Genomic DNA, 15376 nt, shown 5'->3' with positions numbered 1-15376 from the left:
GCGTTAGTGCGAATTTACTGGAAATAAACGATTAGTTGATTTCTTCTGTAAATAAAGTTTAATAACTAATAATAGTTGATTTCTTCTGTAAATAAAGTTTAATAACTAATAATAGTTGATTTCTTCTGTAAATAAAGTTTAATAACTGTTTGGAGTATTTTATTCAATCGAAGATTTGAACCCGTCGCATCGTAAATCGGTTACGACAGCGAGTATTATAACAATACTATTTAAGTTATACATAACTTACATAACATATCTGTACATAATTTTAGATCTGGATATAAATTACTATTCAAGTTACCATTCAAAATATTATACAAAGTAATCAAATCTCCTCTGTTTCTAAGAAACTTAAGTGTGGATAAATTTAAAAACCTCAGCCTTTCATTGTATTTCATACCACGACATTCACACAACAATTTAGTTACTCTTTTCTGAACTCCCTCAATTTTCCCAATCAAACCAATTTGTCACGGTGACCATATAACAGAAGCATAATCTAATTTAGATCTGATTATAGATATATATAAAGTCAAAAATGAAAATTTATCCAAACCAAAAAAATGAGATTGAATTAAACCTATTATTTGATAACATTTATTCGCAATACTATCTACATGCTCACCAAATCTCATTTTATCATTATATGTAATACAGAGATCCTTAATGGATTTAGCAAGAAACACTTTCCTATTTTATAACATCCAAGAAAAGAATCATTATTTCTACCTAACTAAAGACACTCAAAGACATCCACACTCATTATTGTAAATAAGCCTCATATGTTTTGTAAATGCTCTTTGTATTTACACATTCAGTTTTTTATAAATTATTTGAAAAATGAAGAAATAATGAAATTGTAAAATCTTATTACATTAAAAAAATTATTAAAAAAGAAGTATAAATATAATATAATATAAACCTATAACCAAATTCAAAAAATTTAACTGAAAAATTGTGATTTATAAATTTTAATTGATCTTTTAAATAAATTATAAAAAATAAAAAATATAGTGGCAATTAAATAATACTAATTTTATTATAACAAATCACAATAAACAAGTAAATCTATTAAAAATTAAATTAAATAAATGTGCAACACAATTAATCAGCTGATTGTACATGGACAGCGAGCCCGCCTATTAGTTTAACAACCCGATTCGTTGATGAACTGAAAATTCGTTGCCGAACGTCTGTTGCGAACATCATCTCCGTCTCTAAAGTAACCTTCGTATAAAAAAGTACTAACTACTAACCAGCTACGCCACCCAAAAAGTCAATACAGGCATCAACCGCTTGCCGCTTAGACGACTTGTTGGCGAATTCATCATTTTTATTATGCATTTCATCCACTTCATAAACAAACGTGAACGTAAGATGTCATCTAAATTTTTAAAAGTTATGACAGAGCTAAAGGTGGTTGCTTCTTTGCTCTCTGTGTTTTATTTTCATACGGACGCAACACAGGCACGTTCGATTTAATGTTTTCGTTTTGTGAACCAAAGGGCGGTGTAATAAACATGGATTCTGAGAGATGAATTGAATATATACGTGCCATGTTTGCACATATGCTAATGACCCTTTAGCGCAATCAATCAATCAATTAGTTTATAAAGCGCTGTTGAACATCGTGGAAATAAACAAATTTAATAATAAATTTAGCAAACAGGTGGGTTTTGAGAAGTAGTCAGAGCAAAGAAGGAGGTAGAGAGTTCCAGAGAAAAGGGCCAGAAAGATGAACGCAAGACAGCCACGTTCGATTTAAATGTTTTGGTCTCGTAAGATGTGAGAACAAGAAAATGACCGTAAACCGGGGCATTCAGGTTCCATTAATATATCAGATAAGTACTTAGGAAATAATTTAGATTGAGACTTATACATAAATGTGCAAATTTCAAAAATTATTTTATAGGTTGCCAGTGCAAGAAAACAATATATGAAGATATATGAGAAAAGAAATAGGCACAAGCAACTAGACAAGCAGCAGAGTTAAAAGCATTGCTTAAACGGTAGAGTAATCAGGATCAGGAAGACCATAGTAGAGCGAGTTACAAAAATCAATCCTAGATAAAACTAAAAAAGTAACAAGAAGGAGAAAAGTAGGATCGTCAAGAAAAGGCAAAAGTCTTTTATTCTACTTAGATGTAAGAACTTCTAGCAACACTATTAATCTGAAAAGAAAGAGACATGCTAAAATCAAAGAGAAAGTCTAAAGTACGAAACTTGTGAGAAACATCAAGAGTTTTAGAATCAAGTTAGATAGTAGAAGGAACAGTAATAGAGTGTTTAAATTTATTAAAACAATATAATTCAAATTTAGAATGATTAAGTTTAAAGACACATAGGGTCAGACCAAGCGATAATTGAAGAAAGACATAGAGATAGATTATGAAGAACACTATTGAGATTAGATGGAAGAAAAGAAGTATAAATATAATAATCATCAGCATATAGTTGACTAGTGAAAGAAAAATTATTAATAATACGAGGTAGTTTAGAAGTATAGAGTATAAATAGAAGAGGGCCAAGGATAAAACCCTGATGTACACCAAAAGTAAGTGTAGAGAAGTTAGAAGTAGATTTATTAAGAAAAACAGAATAAAAACAATTACAGAGATAAAAAAAACCAAGATAGACAAGAATCAGTGATATTAAAAGAATGGTCAGCCTCAAAAGAATAGTATGATCAACCGTATCAAAAGCAGAAGAAAAGACAGGAGCAAGAAGAAAAGTAATATTACTATTATCGCTACAAAGAAGGATATCATTATGTATTTTGAGTAAAGAAGTTTCAGTACTGTGAGCAGGTCTGATACCAGATTGAGATACAGGTAGCAAGAAGTTAGGAATCACTCACATATATAGTATAAATTATATGAATAAATAATTAAATAAATAATATAACTGTATATGCGCTATAAAAACAACATAACATGGTAGTTTGCATATTTCGCTAAGTGGTAATTAGCACATGTGCTTCTAAGGGGTTATGAGCTTATTTTATGCTAAGAAGTAATTTGCATATGTGCTGATCAGAGGTCATTAGCATATTACGTATATGTATATGTATATGTATAAGCAATTGAAATCATCGCTGATAAAACGCCTCTCGCTCATATATATTATATATATCCATGCTCCCGCCCTTTGGATAAAATTACGTAGAATTGGAATCGACTCAATTTATCGGTAATTGCACCATCACAAATGTTGTGTTGTGCATTGCAATCGAATTAACTTTTTCCATAACTTTTTTCTACCAAACGCAATCATAGCTAGAGATCGCTCCTGTAGAAAATTTATATACGTCTTTCGTGTTTTGAGTTACAATAAGTTTCCAGTCGAGGTTTTAATTGGCAAGCATGTCTTCTGAATTTACAAGTATTTCAATATTTTTTTCATTGATTAATTGTTAAATAAAATAATATAATTTAATTATAAATAAAATAAATAAAAAATATTAATTACTATTAAATTTATTTAATCTTGACTTAAATGTTAATGTTTAATGCTTTAATAATCATTTTATAAAGCATTGAATTGAATATTGATTAACAAAAATTGATTTTTTTTCTAATTTCTATTTCTAGTTTCTAACAATTATTTTTTAATTTAACTTATATGGCATGCAAATCTTTGCTTATCTTTTGCTGTGTCAAATAGACAATAGTTAATAAATGCTACTAGTTTTTCATTTGTAATTTGTGCCATTAGTAGACCATTATAACAACTGCGATATCACAATTGAATTTATATAATTGCTATTTGTGTATAATGTACATAAAATAAATAGCAATTTTAGTTATATAACGAGCACACGTTATGGTAAATAAGTTTTACATTAAATTAAACACATGTTTCAAAAGCTTACTCTCCTTATTATAACAGCATGAATTTGTGAAGTTTTTTTTATTATTTTTAAACTAAATTAAATGGAAACATATTTGCATAAGATAAGAGATTCAAAAGAGGCCAAGCGGATGTTTGGTCGACCCGTGAGAAGTTGTCGCTTGCAAGTGCTGTCATGAGGAGTGGTGACCAGAACTGGTTTGTTCCACACTTCAACTTTTTCAAATATGTTGTGATGAAATATGATTTTTTAAACTCTTTATTTATTCTTTAAAAAACAAACTAATAGATGCAGAACCCATTGCAACATACATATAAATAATAAATTGAATTATTGAATTAAAAGGAATTTAGTTTATTACTAAATAAATAAATATTTACATTGGAAAAATATCTAACAAGTGACAGATGTTTATTGATTATTAATACATTTCAAGTGTCTTATAATGAAAGATTTATCCTGATATGTTCATTGAGTAGTGACTTGATAGTTATGCTTGTGTTGACGAAGATTGTGTTGTAGTTTTAATTGGTGGTAGTAGAGGATGGACGACGTGGTTGTTGTTATTTTCTATTTCCTTGAACAGTCTTGAATTGAGTGTGTTGAATATCTGAGTGACGGTAGGATATGATGCAGGTAGATGGTTGAAGCGAATTAGTTTTTCGATGAGAGATTGTAGTTGCTTAAGCTGTTGTTGTGTAGCAAAACCAGACCAGGAGGGAGCTGCATATTTGATGTGTGAGATGATAAGTGATTCAGTGCTGTTGAATAATTTGATGCCTCTGAGACCATGTGAGCGGAGTGTTTTGAGTGCGTGAAATGTTTGAAAACCTTTTGTGACTGATATGATGTGCTATATTAAGTGTGGAGGTGAATGGGATGCCTAATATTTTTAATTGATTTGTTCAAGTGATAGATGGGTGTTTTGGAGGTAATGTTATTTTCTTACAGCTATTGTGAATGATGTGTTTGAATGATTTATTGAGACTAAGTGATGGATTGCATTTCTTTGACCATGTAGTTAATGAGTTGAGTTCTGATTGGAAGGTGTTTGTGTTAGATGATATTATAGAATGTCTTGCTCGTTTCATGTCGAGCAAGACATGAAAGCTCTAAATTTAAATGAAATGGATACAACTGATCGTCTAATTTGGCGCAAAAAGTTGATGGCAAAGAAACAACGTCCTACCTCGGGAAACCGGGTCTCTGGACGCAAAACAAAAATTGATTGATTGATAGAAGTAAGAGAGATAATGGCGGATATAGATGGGCCTCTAGGGCGAAACGTGAACTGATCCTGTTACAGTGGTTTGATGGACGGATGATTGAAATATGGACGGATAAATGACCTAATTATGAATTTTTCTGAAAGACATGAAACAATGAGGGTGATTGAAATTAGGCAATGATTTGTCTGACGTGTACCAGATGAGCTGGCTTTCGTTAGCATGTGCAGGTCTGAGTGATGGGGGGAGTTAGCTGTTGATGAATAGTTGTAGTTGCTTTTGTTCGTGGGGTTTAGTAAGACTGGTCGGTTAACGTAGATTCAAAGTGGGTGTTGAGCATGTTGGCATTCAATGTATTGGAAAGTTGGAACATTGGATGATTTCCCAGAACCTCTGATGCTTTTGACCAGGTTCCACTTTCACGTCGGTAATTAAAGCAGCCGTGCTGATGATGTCTTCAAATTTTATGCACTTATTTTTTGATGAAGGGAATATTTAATGTGTGGCTGATGAATGGAATATCTGATGATTTTTTTGTGATGTCTGATGATGGATGACAAACGTTGAAGGTTGAGTAGGGGATGTAGTAAAATAGGTTGAAGTATTTTAATGATTTGTCGAAGGAGTATTTTGATTTGAATAATTTTCTTACATGATTTTTGGGACCTATTTTGCGGATTTGGTTTTGATTGTTTTGAGGTGTTGTTGATTTTAATTTTTATTTTTGCTTGAAGTTAAAATTTTTGTATATTATTTGAAAGTTGATTGACACTTTTTTGGGTTAATCTTGAAATGACCTTTCTTGAAATGACCTTTTTTCGTTCCAGGGTGTCTGTGAGTCGAAGCATTCGACCTTTCTTGGAGCCTGGCAGATGCAGCGATTGGTTCTCTCAGATAGTCAGTTTTAATGTTTTTGTTTAATTTTTTTTGGATAAATTTCATTATTGAATAGTATAAAGTTAAACCTTAGACGGATAATACCCAATTTGAAAACTGCTATTAATTAAGTTCACTTTTAAATTAGCGGGATCATATAAATTCTTTTAAGAATAATTGTAATAATTAATATGTATGGGATATAAATTTTTTTCTTGGCTGGATATATTTTTCACTTTTTTGTTTCTCCTACCCAGATTTATTTGTTTTAATTCAAAATAATTTGCATCTAGATAGAGATTCTGCAAAAGCGTCATCATTTTTACTGCATTTGTATTTGTCAATCTTCGTCATTTTACCAATGCTGCTTGATCTGTTTGTAGTATTTCTAATGGTAATTTAATAGTGACCAACAACTTCATTATCACGATCTTGCTCTATCTTTGACTAAAGTTTTTTTTACAAATTCTGATTTTCCTTTCGTCATTCTCCGTTTTTCTTATTTTCAAATCTGTGGTTAAAAATTGAATTGCTGGATATATTTCAATTTAAAAAACAACGGCAATAATATTTCAAACAATTCATGGTGATATCTGGATTGATATCATCACTTGGTGATATCTGGATTAATATCATTATTATCATGATGTTATGCTGGTTGTTATAAAATTATTTTCAATGAAGATGTAAAGATGAAGTGACGGATCTCACAGTCCGCCTCACTTAATTCTTATCAAAAGTTTTACATCAATCAACAAGTGGCATCTTTCCATAATAATTTTTTTACTTTACTTTTGAACAATATACTGGTGGTTTTCATTGTTAACCGAATACATAATGTTATTAATCGCCTTCAGAATTGTGCCAGGCAGTATGAAGAACTGTTGGATAAAGTTGAAACACCAAAGTATTTTCTCTCAAATGATGTGTTTTGTTTTATTAGATTTTTAATTATATTATTTTATTATTAGATTTTTTATTAGATTTTTAGAATGTTAAAAATTTTTTATAATGAAAGGTGTTAATTTTCGATCAAGTAAATCAATTCTGTTTTTTTTTGTGATATTTTTTTATCTTTCTGATCGATTTGATGGCTTAGCAGCCTGCAACTTGACCTTCTCTTTTCATACAAATTTATGAAAAAATTATTTATAATATTATTTATGGTAATTCCATGCTTTTTTAAATAAAAAATTTTTATATTTGCAGCTAAATTTTGAAGTTTAAATCGGCAGTCGGATTATATTACCTGTAAATTTTTTGTTTCCAGGAGGAAGAGAGGCGAGAAAGATGTGGAGAGGCCTGGAGACGTCATCGTGAAGAAGTTGACAGCAGAGAGGATCGAAGAGCTGAAGGTCCTCATTCAGCAGCAGGCCGAAAAATACAGGTGCAGCATGCATCAAACGTTATTTATCTATTGAATTACTGTTGAATGTTATTGCCATTCATTCATTTACTCACCTGATGATTCTGTTATGCACAGGACTCTGAAGAACGAGTTGGAAAAAATTAAATCTGGCCAACTGCAGGATCAAATAAAGGAAATATGGTCTAAATTATCTCAGTTAGTTTTCCATTCTCAATCTTTCATTCTTCCTTAAGGCAATATGCTTTTGATATGGCCAGAAGCTGTCCTTTAAGTACTTTAATACTAGTAATTTTTTTAGTATTATAAACAAGTTCTTTCGAAGAAACTTCATTAAAAGTTACATAAGAGTGATTGTATGAGGTTCTTTTTTCATAAATACCATTCAAATATCAGTGACGACGGTATAGTCACTTGTTTGATATATGTTCATCAGCCAACATGTCATGTATTAAATGGATGGAGTTTTGTTTGCAGTTGTGTATTGTTTGCCAACGCAGCTGCTTAAACAGTTGGTGTCTGAACCAACTTTATTGTGGACAATTATTCAAATTAATTTCTTTGCCATTATTTATCTGTTTATTTATTTTTTTAGTTCATTATTTATTTGTCAATTTTTGTTCACCGAAATTTACTTGAAATGACTGTTCAGTAACGTTTGGTTGTTTTAAAATGTATTTTTGAAGTATTATAAAATGTGTTATCATTATTCCTTATTTGTTCATTCATTATTTTACTTGGTTCATAAAAATGTTTTTTTTTAGAGAAAAAACCAACAAGCAATTACCTGTAGAAGAAGACTCAGGTTTTTTGTTAAACATCCAATTACATTTTATTCTTCAAATATTTTCATGAAAAGTTAATATAAAACATACTTATAATCTTTTCCTATGACATTCTATGATGTTTTTTTAAACATCAGCGTTTAATTATGATCGTTCAGTAAACTTTGTATTTTGTATCGTTGTATAATGAGATAGTAAAAATGACTAAAAATTTGTTTATTTATTTGTTATTGGTGGTTTGGTTGATTGATTTATTTATTTTAAGTTTATGCTTTTATTTGTTTGTTTGTTTGTTAATATATTCATTCAAATTATTTGTTCCTTCGTTTTCAGTCAGTCAAGTTTTATGACGTTGTTGAATTGTACAAGTTGTAATCATTGTATTTTTCAAATTCTCTTTCACTCCATACTTTTCTTACTTGAGAATTACTTTCTTTACTTTTCATTATCATACCACTTCTTCTTACATTGCCTTAGTTCCAGCCTACAATGATTTGTGTAAAATTTTTGCTGCTTTGAAATTTGGTCTCCAAGAAACTATTTGACAATTTTAAGTTATATTTGGCAGTTACTTATCAGTTCAGTTCATAAACTGATTACCAATCATTTCTCTTACATTGTCACTTTGGATGTAAAAATTATCAACTCCATTATATTCATTTTTAATTTGTTGATTATTTATAAAAAAAAGTCGTGTCACCAGAAAACAAGGAAGAAAATCCAGAAGTGTCAATATTAAATAAAACGGTTGAGTAACATTTTTATTTATACATTTTTAAATTATATGCTATACTCTTGAATTCCATGATGTATGTTCAAAAGCCATCGTATCACCATACCGTAACCATACGTTTTATTGGTGGGTTTTAGTTTTTATAAAGTGTTTTAGGGGCTCATATTAGTCCACCAAATGACCAGAACGCTTTATGTTGTACAAAATCCTCTTTTCACCGCACGTAACATTGCGGTCAAAAACGGGTCGTTCTTGTCCTGCGAAATCAGTAAAAAAGTAACTTTGAAACATGAAAATTTGTGCTGCTTTTTCACTTTCCCTATTTAATTCAATGCCTCTCTAACTGCGTGCCGACTAACATTAAGTTTTTCCACCATACCTTGAACTGTCTGAGATGAGTTGGCTTCGACAAGGGCTGTTATTTCTTTATCCTGGTTTACTGTGTTTCGACAAATTCGCGGTGCGTCTTTAAAATCATAATCTCCAAAACGAAATTTTTGGATACATCGTCAAAACAAGTTTTTTCAACTTTACTAGCGCTAAACAGCGTTAATTTTTCGAGCCGTTTTCGCACTGCTTAAGCTCATAACCAATTGATCCTCTGACATGTTGGCAGTCAACTGCAAAAAAGTATAAAAAAGCACCTTATAGAGCAGAAAATTTGTTATAAAGCAATATATTAAAAAAATTGTTATTATGATGCAAGACTTTTGTGCCAAGCCAACCTAATATTTGTAAACTTGTTAAATTTTAGACGAAGGCTCAGCTTACTTACCTCAAACTGATTGGATAATAATGCAGTGAATTGTTAGTGCATTGTTAACAATTTTTGACGCCGTAGCTGACAATACCGCTTAAGAATTTATTCAGCTTTAATGTCTTCCTGACATCTATTGTTGTATTTTCTGGCTGAATTTTATTATTTGAATTGTTTGTTGGTTAGTTGGTTCTGCAATTTCTTCCCCAAATTAAATTTCTGTTAGCAGTTGAAGGGGAACTTGATCCATCCAGTATCCTAGCAATGACCCTTTTCCAATTTCACTAACGGAGATGTAATACACTAATAATAAAATTGTTGCAAATAGTGTTTTCTAGTCAGCCAATCAATAAAATTTATAGAAAAGTTTTTAAAGTTAATTAAAAAATTTTTTTTCATAAGCACACGTCTATTCATAAGCGAGTTGACTTGCTGATATTTGATTTTACTTTGTATTGTATTTTCCGGAGTGGTCGCTTGTTTGAATAAGTAAGATTTGAATGAAGTACTAGCATCGAGGTCACCATTCCCTCTTTGAACCATTCTACAGTACCTGTTAAGTGCGTGTTGTGTGAAAACTTATTTCCAATCTACATTTTACAAATTTTTTTTCACTTCAACATACTTTCACTTTTTAACTTTGTATTAAACATTCAGGATGCCATGGAAGAGGATTTCGATGCAGAAGATGAACGAGATATCAGTTAGTTTTTTATTACTTCCCTACTTCACAGATATTTGTATTTTCACACTTCACACTATTTGTATTTTCTCTGTAAATCTTGAATATTATACATTAGTGCGATGGCATTGATTTTTTTTACATTTTTTTACATTTTCAATCTATTTCTAATCTGCAGGTAAAGCTGATTTTGAAGAAAATAATGATTCCAATTTGACCTCCGATGAAAAAATTCTTGGCAAAAATGAAATTGTAGATGAATCTTATCTGAATATTACTGATAACCACTTTGTGACAATTGAGAACAACGACAGCGAAGACATATTGATATCAACTGAGGAGATTATTGAAGATGTCGAAGTCGATGTACATGTCTGCAAAAATGAAGTCACAGATAATCTAGGTAGTCAGAACAATAATGATAATCCCCCCAATGATGTTGAAGATGGTGGTGATGATATAAAAGCTGCTGAAAAGATTAATGAAAACGACAAAACCGATGATGACAACGATAACATGAAATGTAACGCTACCACTGATTACACTCAGGATAATTGCACAGATACCAAAAATGTTATCAGCAGTGATGTTGATATGAAGGATGATGTCGACATTAATAACCTAAAAACAACAAATTCGAATGAAATCGAGAAAGAGATTGTAGAATGTAACGATTTCAGCAATGAGATTGAAGTAGCTGAAAGGAGTCTCATGGAAGCTGTAGAGAACGTGAGCAGTGCCGACGACGAGAATTCAGTTAAATACGGCAAACAATCATATTCCGATGAAATCGACACGAAAACCAACGCCGATGACGACAAATCTGAAAACAATAATTTAAAATGTTCTGTCTCAAATATTAAGGAAGTAAGATCTATCTATCTTCATTTTTTTAATTTTCAACAAACGCTAATTTTATATTACTTGGATGGATATAATTATTATTTATTACCAAAATAATAATATACCATATACCGGAAATATGTTTATTTGTTTTAACTTTACTTTTTGATTTAGAAGTTGTGCGCAGAAAATCATTAAAGTGTTTTTCTGATTTTTGATTTTGTGAGCGGGGATGGCTGAGGAGAACAAAAGATGCAGAAGATGAGTGATGCAGAAGTTGGCTGATGCAGAAGTTGAGTGATGCAGAAGTTGACCGATGCAGAAGTTGAGTGATGCAGAAGTTGACCGATGCAGAAGTGGAGTGATGCAGAAGTTGAGTGTTGCAGAAGTTGAGTGATGCAGAAGTTGAGAGTTAGGACAAAACATTTTTTCAAAAATTACTTTTTAACAACAACAACACACGTTTAGACGACATTTTCCCCGAGATCGGGGTTGCCGTTTGGCTACCTATGATGAGACCGAAATACCCTTCGACGCCATTCACATCTGTCACTCGCCTCAGTATCACGCAACCCCGCTTTCACTCTGTCCTTCTCCACCTGCTATCTCCATCCCAATCGCGGACGACCCCTTCCTATCACTCCTTCAACCTCGAACTCCATCGCTCGCCTAATCCCGACCCTTTCATCCAGTTCTCAACACCGCAATCTCGATCTCCTTATCAATGTCACAATGTCCTCATTCAGTCCCATCATTGACATTAGCTCTGTACTACTCCTCCTATCCTTCACTTTAACCCCACACATCATCCTCACCATAGCTCTTTCAGCCCTCTGCAGTACACTTTCCTCCTCAACACCCAAGTTTCACCACCATATACCATCGCTGCTCTCACACATGCTTATACCCTCCCTTTCCTCTTCCCTGACCATTTCTTTCTCACAATACCTTACCAAAATCCCTAAATTTCATCAATCCTACACAAACTCTAGCCGTAACAGCGCTCAAACATCCTCCATCCGCGTTCAGCTTAACCCCTAAATAAACAAAGCTTTCCACTCTTTCAATACCACCATTCAACCCCGTCTTTGCGTCCGTCCTATTAATCACACCATGAACACATTTCTTACATTTGAAAGTGCCTTCCACCTTTTTCACTTGGCTGGAATTTTTTTAAAAGAGTCATTATTTACCGCAACTCTACTTTTTGTTTACTAATTTTTTAAATGTCAAATTTCTTTGAACTGTGAGTAACTTTCGAGTCACTTTTAACTTCTTAAAAATAATAAATTTAGTATGCACAAGAAAGCAGATGAGACATAATATAACTTTATTCTAGAGATGATATCCTATTGGACTGGACACCAACATGACAATTTTCTTTTTGAATGAGTTTTCGGAAATTTTGTTCTGTCTAAAAATTAATATATTGCCTTTATAATTTCAATTAATGATGATTTAATGACGGAATTAAAAACAGATCTCGGAGAATTAGTAATTTAAACCGGACGAGCATGAGAACGCATTTGTTTTTTATACTGTTTTGGTGGAGGATTTTTTTGAAAGTGGATCGTTTAAAAAAAAATTGTTTTTTATGGTCTGATTGTTACTAACAACGATGACCTGACCAGTGTTACCTTTATTTTACACAAGGAGAGTGCTGAGCTGAAAGAAATAAACGCCAGCACGACGCCTGATGAGACAAAACTGCTAACTTCCTTGAAGTTGGCGGATTCGGAAGGAGACGAGGGCTGCACGGAACCATCATCGCCTTCAAGCAGCATTTCCAACAGCGGAGATGCTGCTCTGTCATCAAAGCACACCAACAGCAATCTCTCAGCTAAAAGTAATTTTTATATTTTTTTAAATGTTACTGTTTTGATCACACATCAATCACTTACCACAAAGGTTTAAAGAAAGAAAGAAAGTATGAATGCAATACGAAGAAAGCCCTTACTGATAAAGTCAGTGAATTGCTCATTTTTATTCTTATTTTTGATCTTATAGTTATCAATTGTCTTGAGGCCTCTAAACAGCTATCGCTTTTATGGGACTTTGAAATATGATAATTTCTTTCTACATCTACGACCAGGAGGATCTTGCAACAGTAACCACAGCTACTACAGCAACTACATTCCCGGCTATTAAAGAGGATTTAGAATATATTAAAGAATCGGAAGTTAGTAGCAGCAAGGCGGACACAACTGACGATGAAGAGGAAGACGACGATGACATCAAAAATGATCATTCTTTGAAATTGTCAGCAGCCTCAGCCACATTAAAACCAAAGTTCGCTGAACTGAACGAATCCCTACCTAACAGTCCTGCATCTTTTTGCAAGTATGTTATTTTTGTCGGCTGAATATTTTTTGTTGGGAAATTTACAAGTATGAATTTAATCAAAAAAGTGTTAATTTAGATTTGATCTAAAAATTCTTGAATAAAATTAACTGCTAAGTCTATAAAGTCTGTATGAACTGTACAATAAAAAGTATCCGACCAGCTTTGAATTAAGTAAGTTAGAACTGGAAACACGAATGACAGCTGAAAATCCTCAACAGCTGGAGGCATGACGCATGCGCACATTAATTTTTTCTAATTCGAATAATTTACTCTGCTAAATTCATTAAAGAGTTTAAAAAATCCAAAGCCTCTTTTTTAAAAAATTTTCAATTGGTTTAGAGTTTCAAATTTATTCATGCACTGAACCGAAATTAACCAAAATTTTGTCTAGCCGGCCTTGTATTTCGTTCCAAACAAAATGTCGGTTCCGGCTCTAGACCTTGATTTATTTATAACCACAATAAATGAATGAACGAATAAGCAAATAAATGAGTATGTAGTAATAGCAAGATAAAATGTAAATGATAAAATTGAGTTAACAACTTTCCAGTAGTGACACAGAAGATGAGAGGACGCACAAAGTTTGGAAAAAGTCTATCATGCTTGTTTGGAGAGGAATATCCAATCACAAGTTTGTAATCGTTAACCTCATTTTTTATTCCGTTTATGTGGCGTATGAATATGATTATTGAATTCGAAGGATTTGTTGTTTGGTATTAATTCTACGTTAAATTTTCAGCTTTTATTAAAATTTACCGCTATTGATGTGTTTTTCAAAATTTTTCAGTAAATATAAAACTTCTTTTAAACGAATCAAATGACCTTTCAGAAATCTAACTTATCATCTGATTTGTGAAAAAAAAATAAAAAGGTAGAAAATCTTTTCAAAAGGTTGAATAGCAAGCAAATCTGGGTATAAAAGTATTTTAGAAATGTGTTGGCCACGTTTTCAGAAAAAGTATCAAAGCGTACCATGGAAAAAGGCGTTCATGAGGACTTGAATGGGCGCTCTATATAAACTCTAAGTATTTGGTGATACTTTACAGAAAATATTTGAATAGATTCAAAAAATGTTTGCTTAAACTCCCATTTGAAGTTCACTTATTCGTTCTTAAAATATATAAAAATGTTAACATATTATATTTCAAATGCATCATAATTTAAAACAAGCGCTTCAGTTGCAGTCCTGGATAAAATAAAGGAAACAACAAAAACAACACACGTTTAGACGACATTTTCCCCGAGATCGGGGGTTGCCGTTTGGCTACCTATGATGAAACCTAAATACCCCTCGACGCCATCCACATCTGTCACTCGCCTCAGTATCACGCAACCCCGCTTTCACTCTGTCCTTCTCCACCTGCTCTCTCCATCCCAATCGCGGACGACCCCTTCCTACCACTCCTTCAACCTCGAACTCCATCGCTCGCCTAATCCCGACCCTTTCATCCCTTCTCTACACATGTCCATACCACCGCAATCTTGATCTCCTTATCAATGTCACAATGTCCTCATTCAGTCCCATCATTGACATCAGCTCTGTACTACTCCTCCTATCCTTCACTTTAACCCCACACATGATCCTCACCATAGCTCTTTCAGCCCTCTGCAGTACACTTTCCTCCTCTCTCCTCAACACCCAAGTTTCACCACCATATACCATCGCCGCTCTCACACAGGCTTTATATACCCTCCCTTTCATCTTCACTGACCATTTCTTTCCACACAATACCCCACCCAGTTCCCTAAATTTCATCCATCCCACACGAACTCTAGCCGTAACTGCGCTCAAACATCCTCCATCCGCGTTCAGCTTATCCCCTAAGTAAACAAAGCTTTCCACTCTTTCAATACCGCCACTCAACCCCGTCCTTGCGTCCGTCCTATTAATCACACCATGAACACATTCTAC

The 15376-nt window shown here is 32.7% G+C and overlaps 2 protein-coding genes across 2 annotated transcripts in view; one reads left to right on the top strand and one right to left on the bottom strand.

Annotated features, from left to right (window-relative positions):
* Positions 1 to 1388, bottom strand: part of HELRODRAFT_187365 (hypothetical protein) — a 9208-nt gene extending 7820 nt beyond the window's left edge. The window contains exon 1 of the mRNA XM_009026728.1: positions 1260 to 1388. Coding sequence (XP_009024976.1) covers positions 1260 to 1347 — 88 coding nt within the window. The 5' untranslated portion in view covers positions 1348 to 1388. The remainder of the gene's footprint in view (positions 1 to 1259) is intronic.
* Positions 1389 to 3283: 1895 nt separating this feature from the next.
* The window catches only part of HELRODRAFT_193378 (hypothetical protein), a 17891-nt gene continuing 5798 nt past the window's right edge, over positions 3284 to 15376 (top strand). The window contains exons 1-14 of the mRNA XM_009026727.1: positions 3284 to 3384; positions 3957 to 4050; positions 5907 to 5976; positions 6813 to 6862; positions 7226 to 7342; positions 7439 to 7519; positions 8086 to 8126; positions 9205 to 9299; positions 10254 to 10299; positions 10457 to 11145; positions 12775 to 12967; positions 13030 to 13085; positions 13214 to 13461; positions 14015 to 14095. Coding sequence (XP_009024975.1) covers positions 3366 to 3384; positions 3957 to 4050; positions 5907 to 5976; positions 6813 to 6862; positions 7226 to 7342; positions 7439 to 7519; positions 8086 to 8126; positions 9205 to 9299; positions 10254 to 10299; positions 10457 to 11145; positions 12775 to 12967; positions 13030 to 13085; positions 13214 to 13461; positions 14015 to 14095 — 1880 coding nt within the window. The 5' untranslated portion in view covers positions 3284 to 3365. The remainder of the gene's footprint in view (positions 3385 to 3956; positions 4051 to 5906; positions 5977 to 6812; positions 6863 to 7225; positions 7343 to 7438; positions 7520 to 8085; positions 8127 to 9204; positions 9300 to 10253; positions 10300 to 10456; positions 11146 to 12774; positions 12968 to 13029; positions 13086 to 13213; positions 13462 to 14014; positions 14096 to 15376) is intronic.

The sequence above is a fragment of the Helobdella robusta genome (genome assembly GCF_000326865.2).
Source record: "Helobdella robusta unplaced genomic scaffold HELROscaffold_49, whole genome shotgun sequence".
Lineage (NCBI taxonomy): Eukaryota > Metazoa > Annelida > Clitellata > Rhynchobdellida > Glossiphoniidae > Helobdella > Helobdella robusta.
Note: the sequence above shows the minus strand (reverse complement) of the source record. Positions and strands in the feature narration are given on the sequence as shown.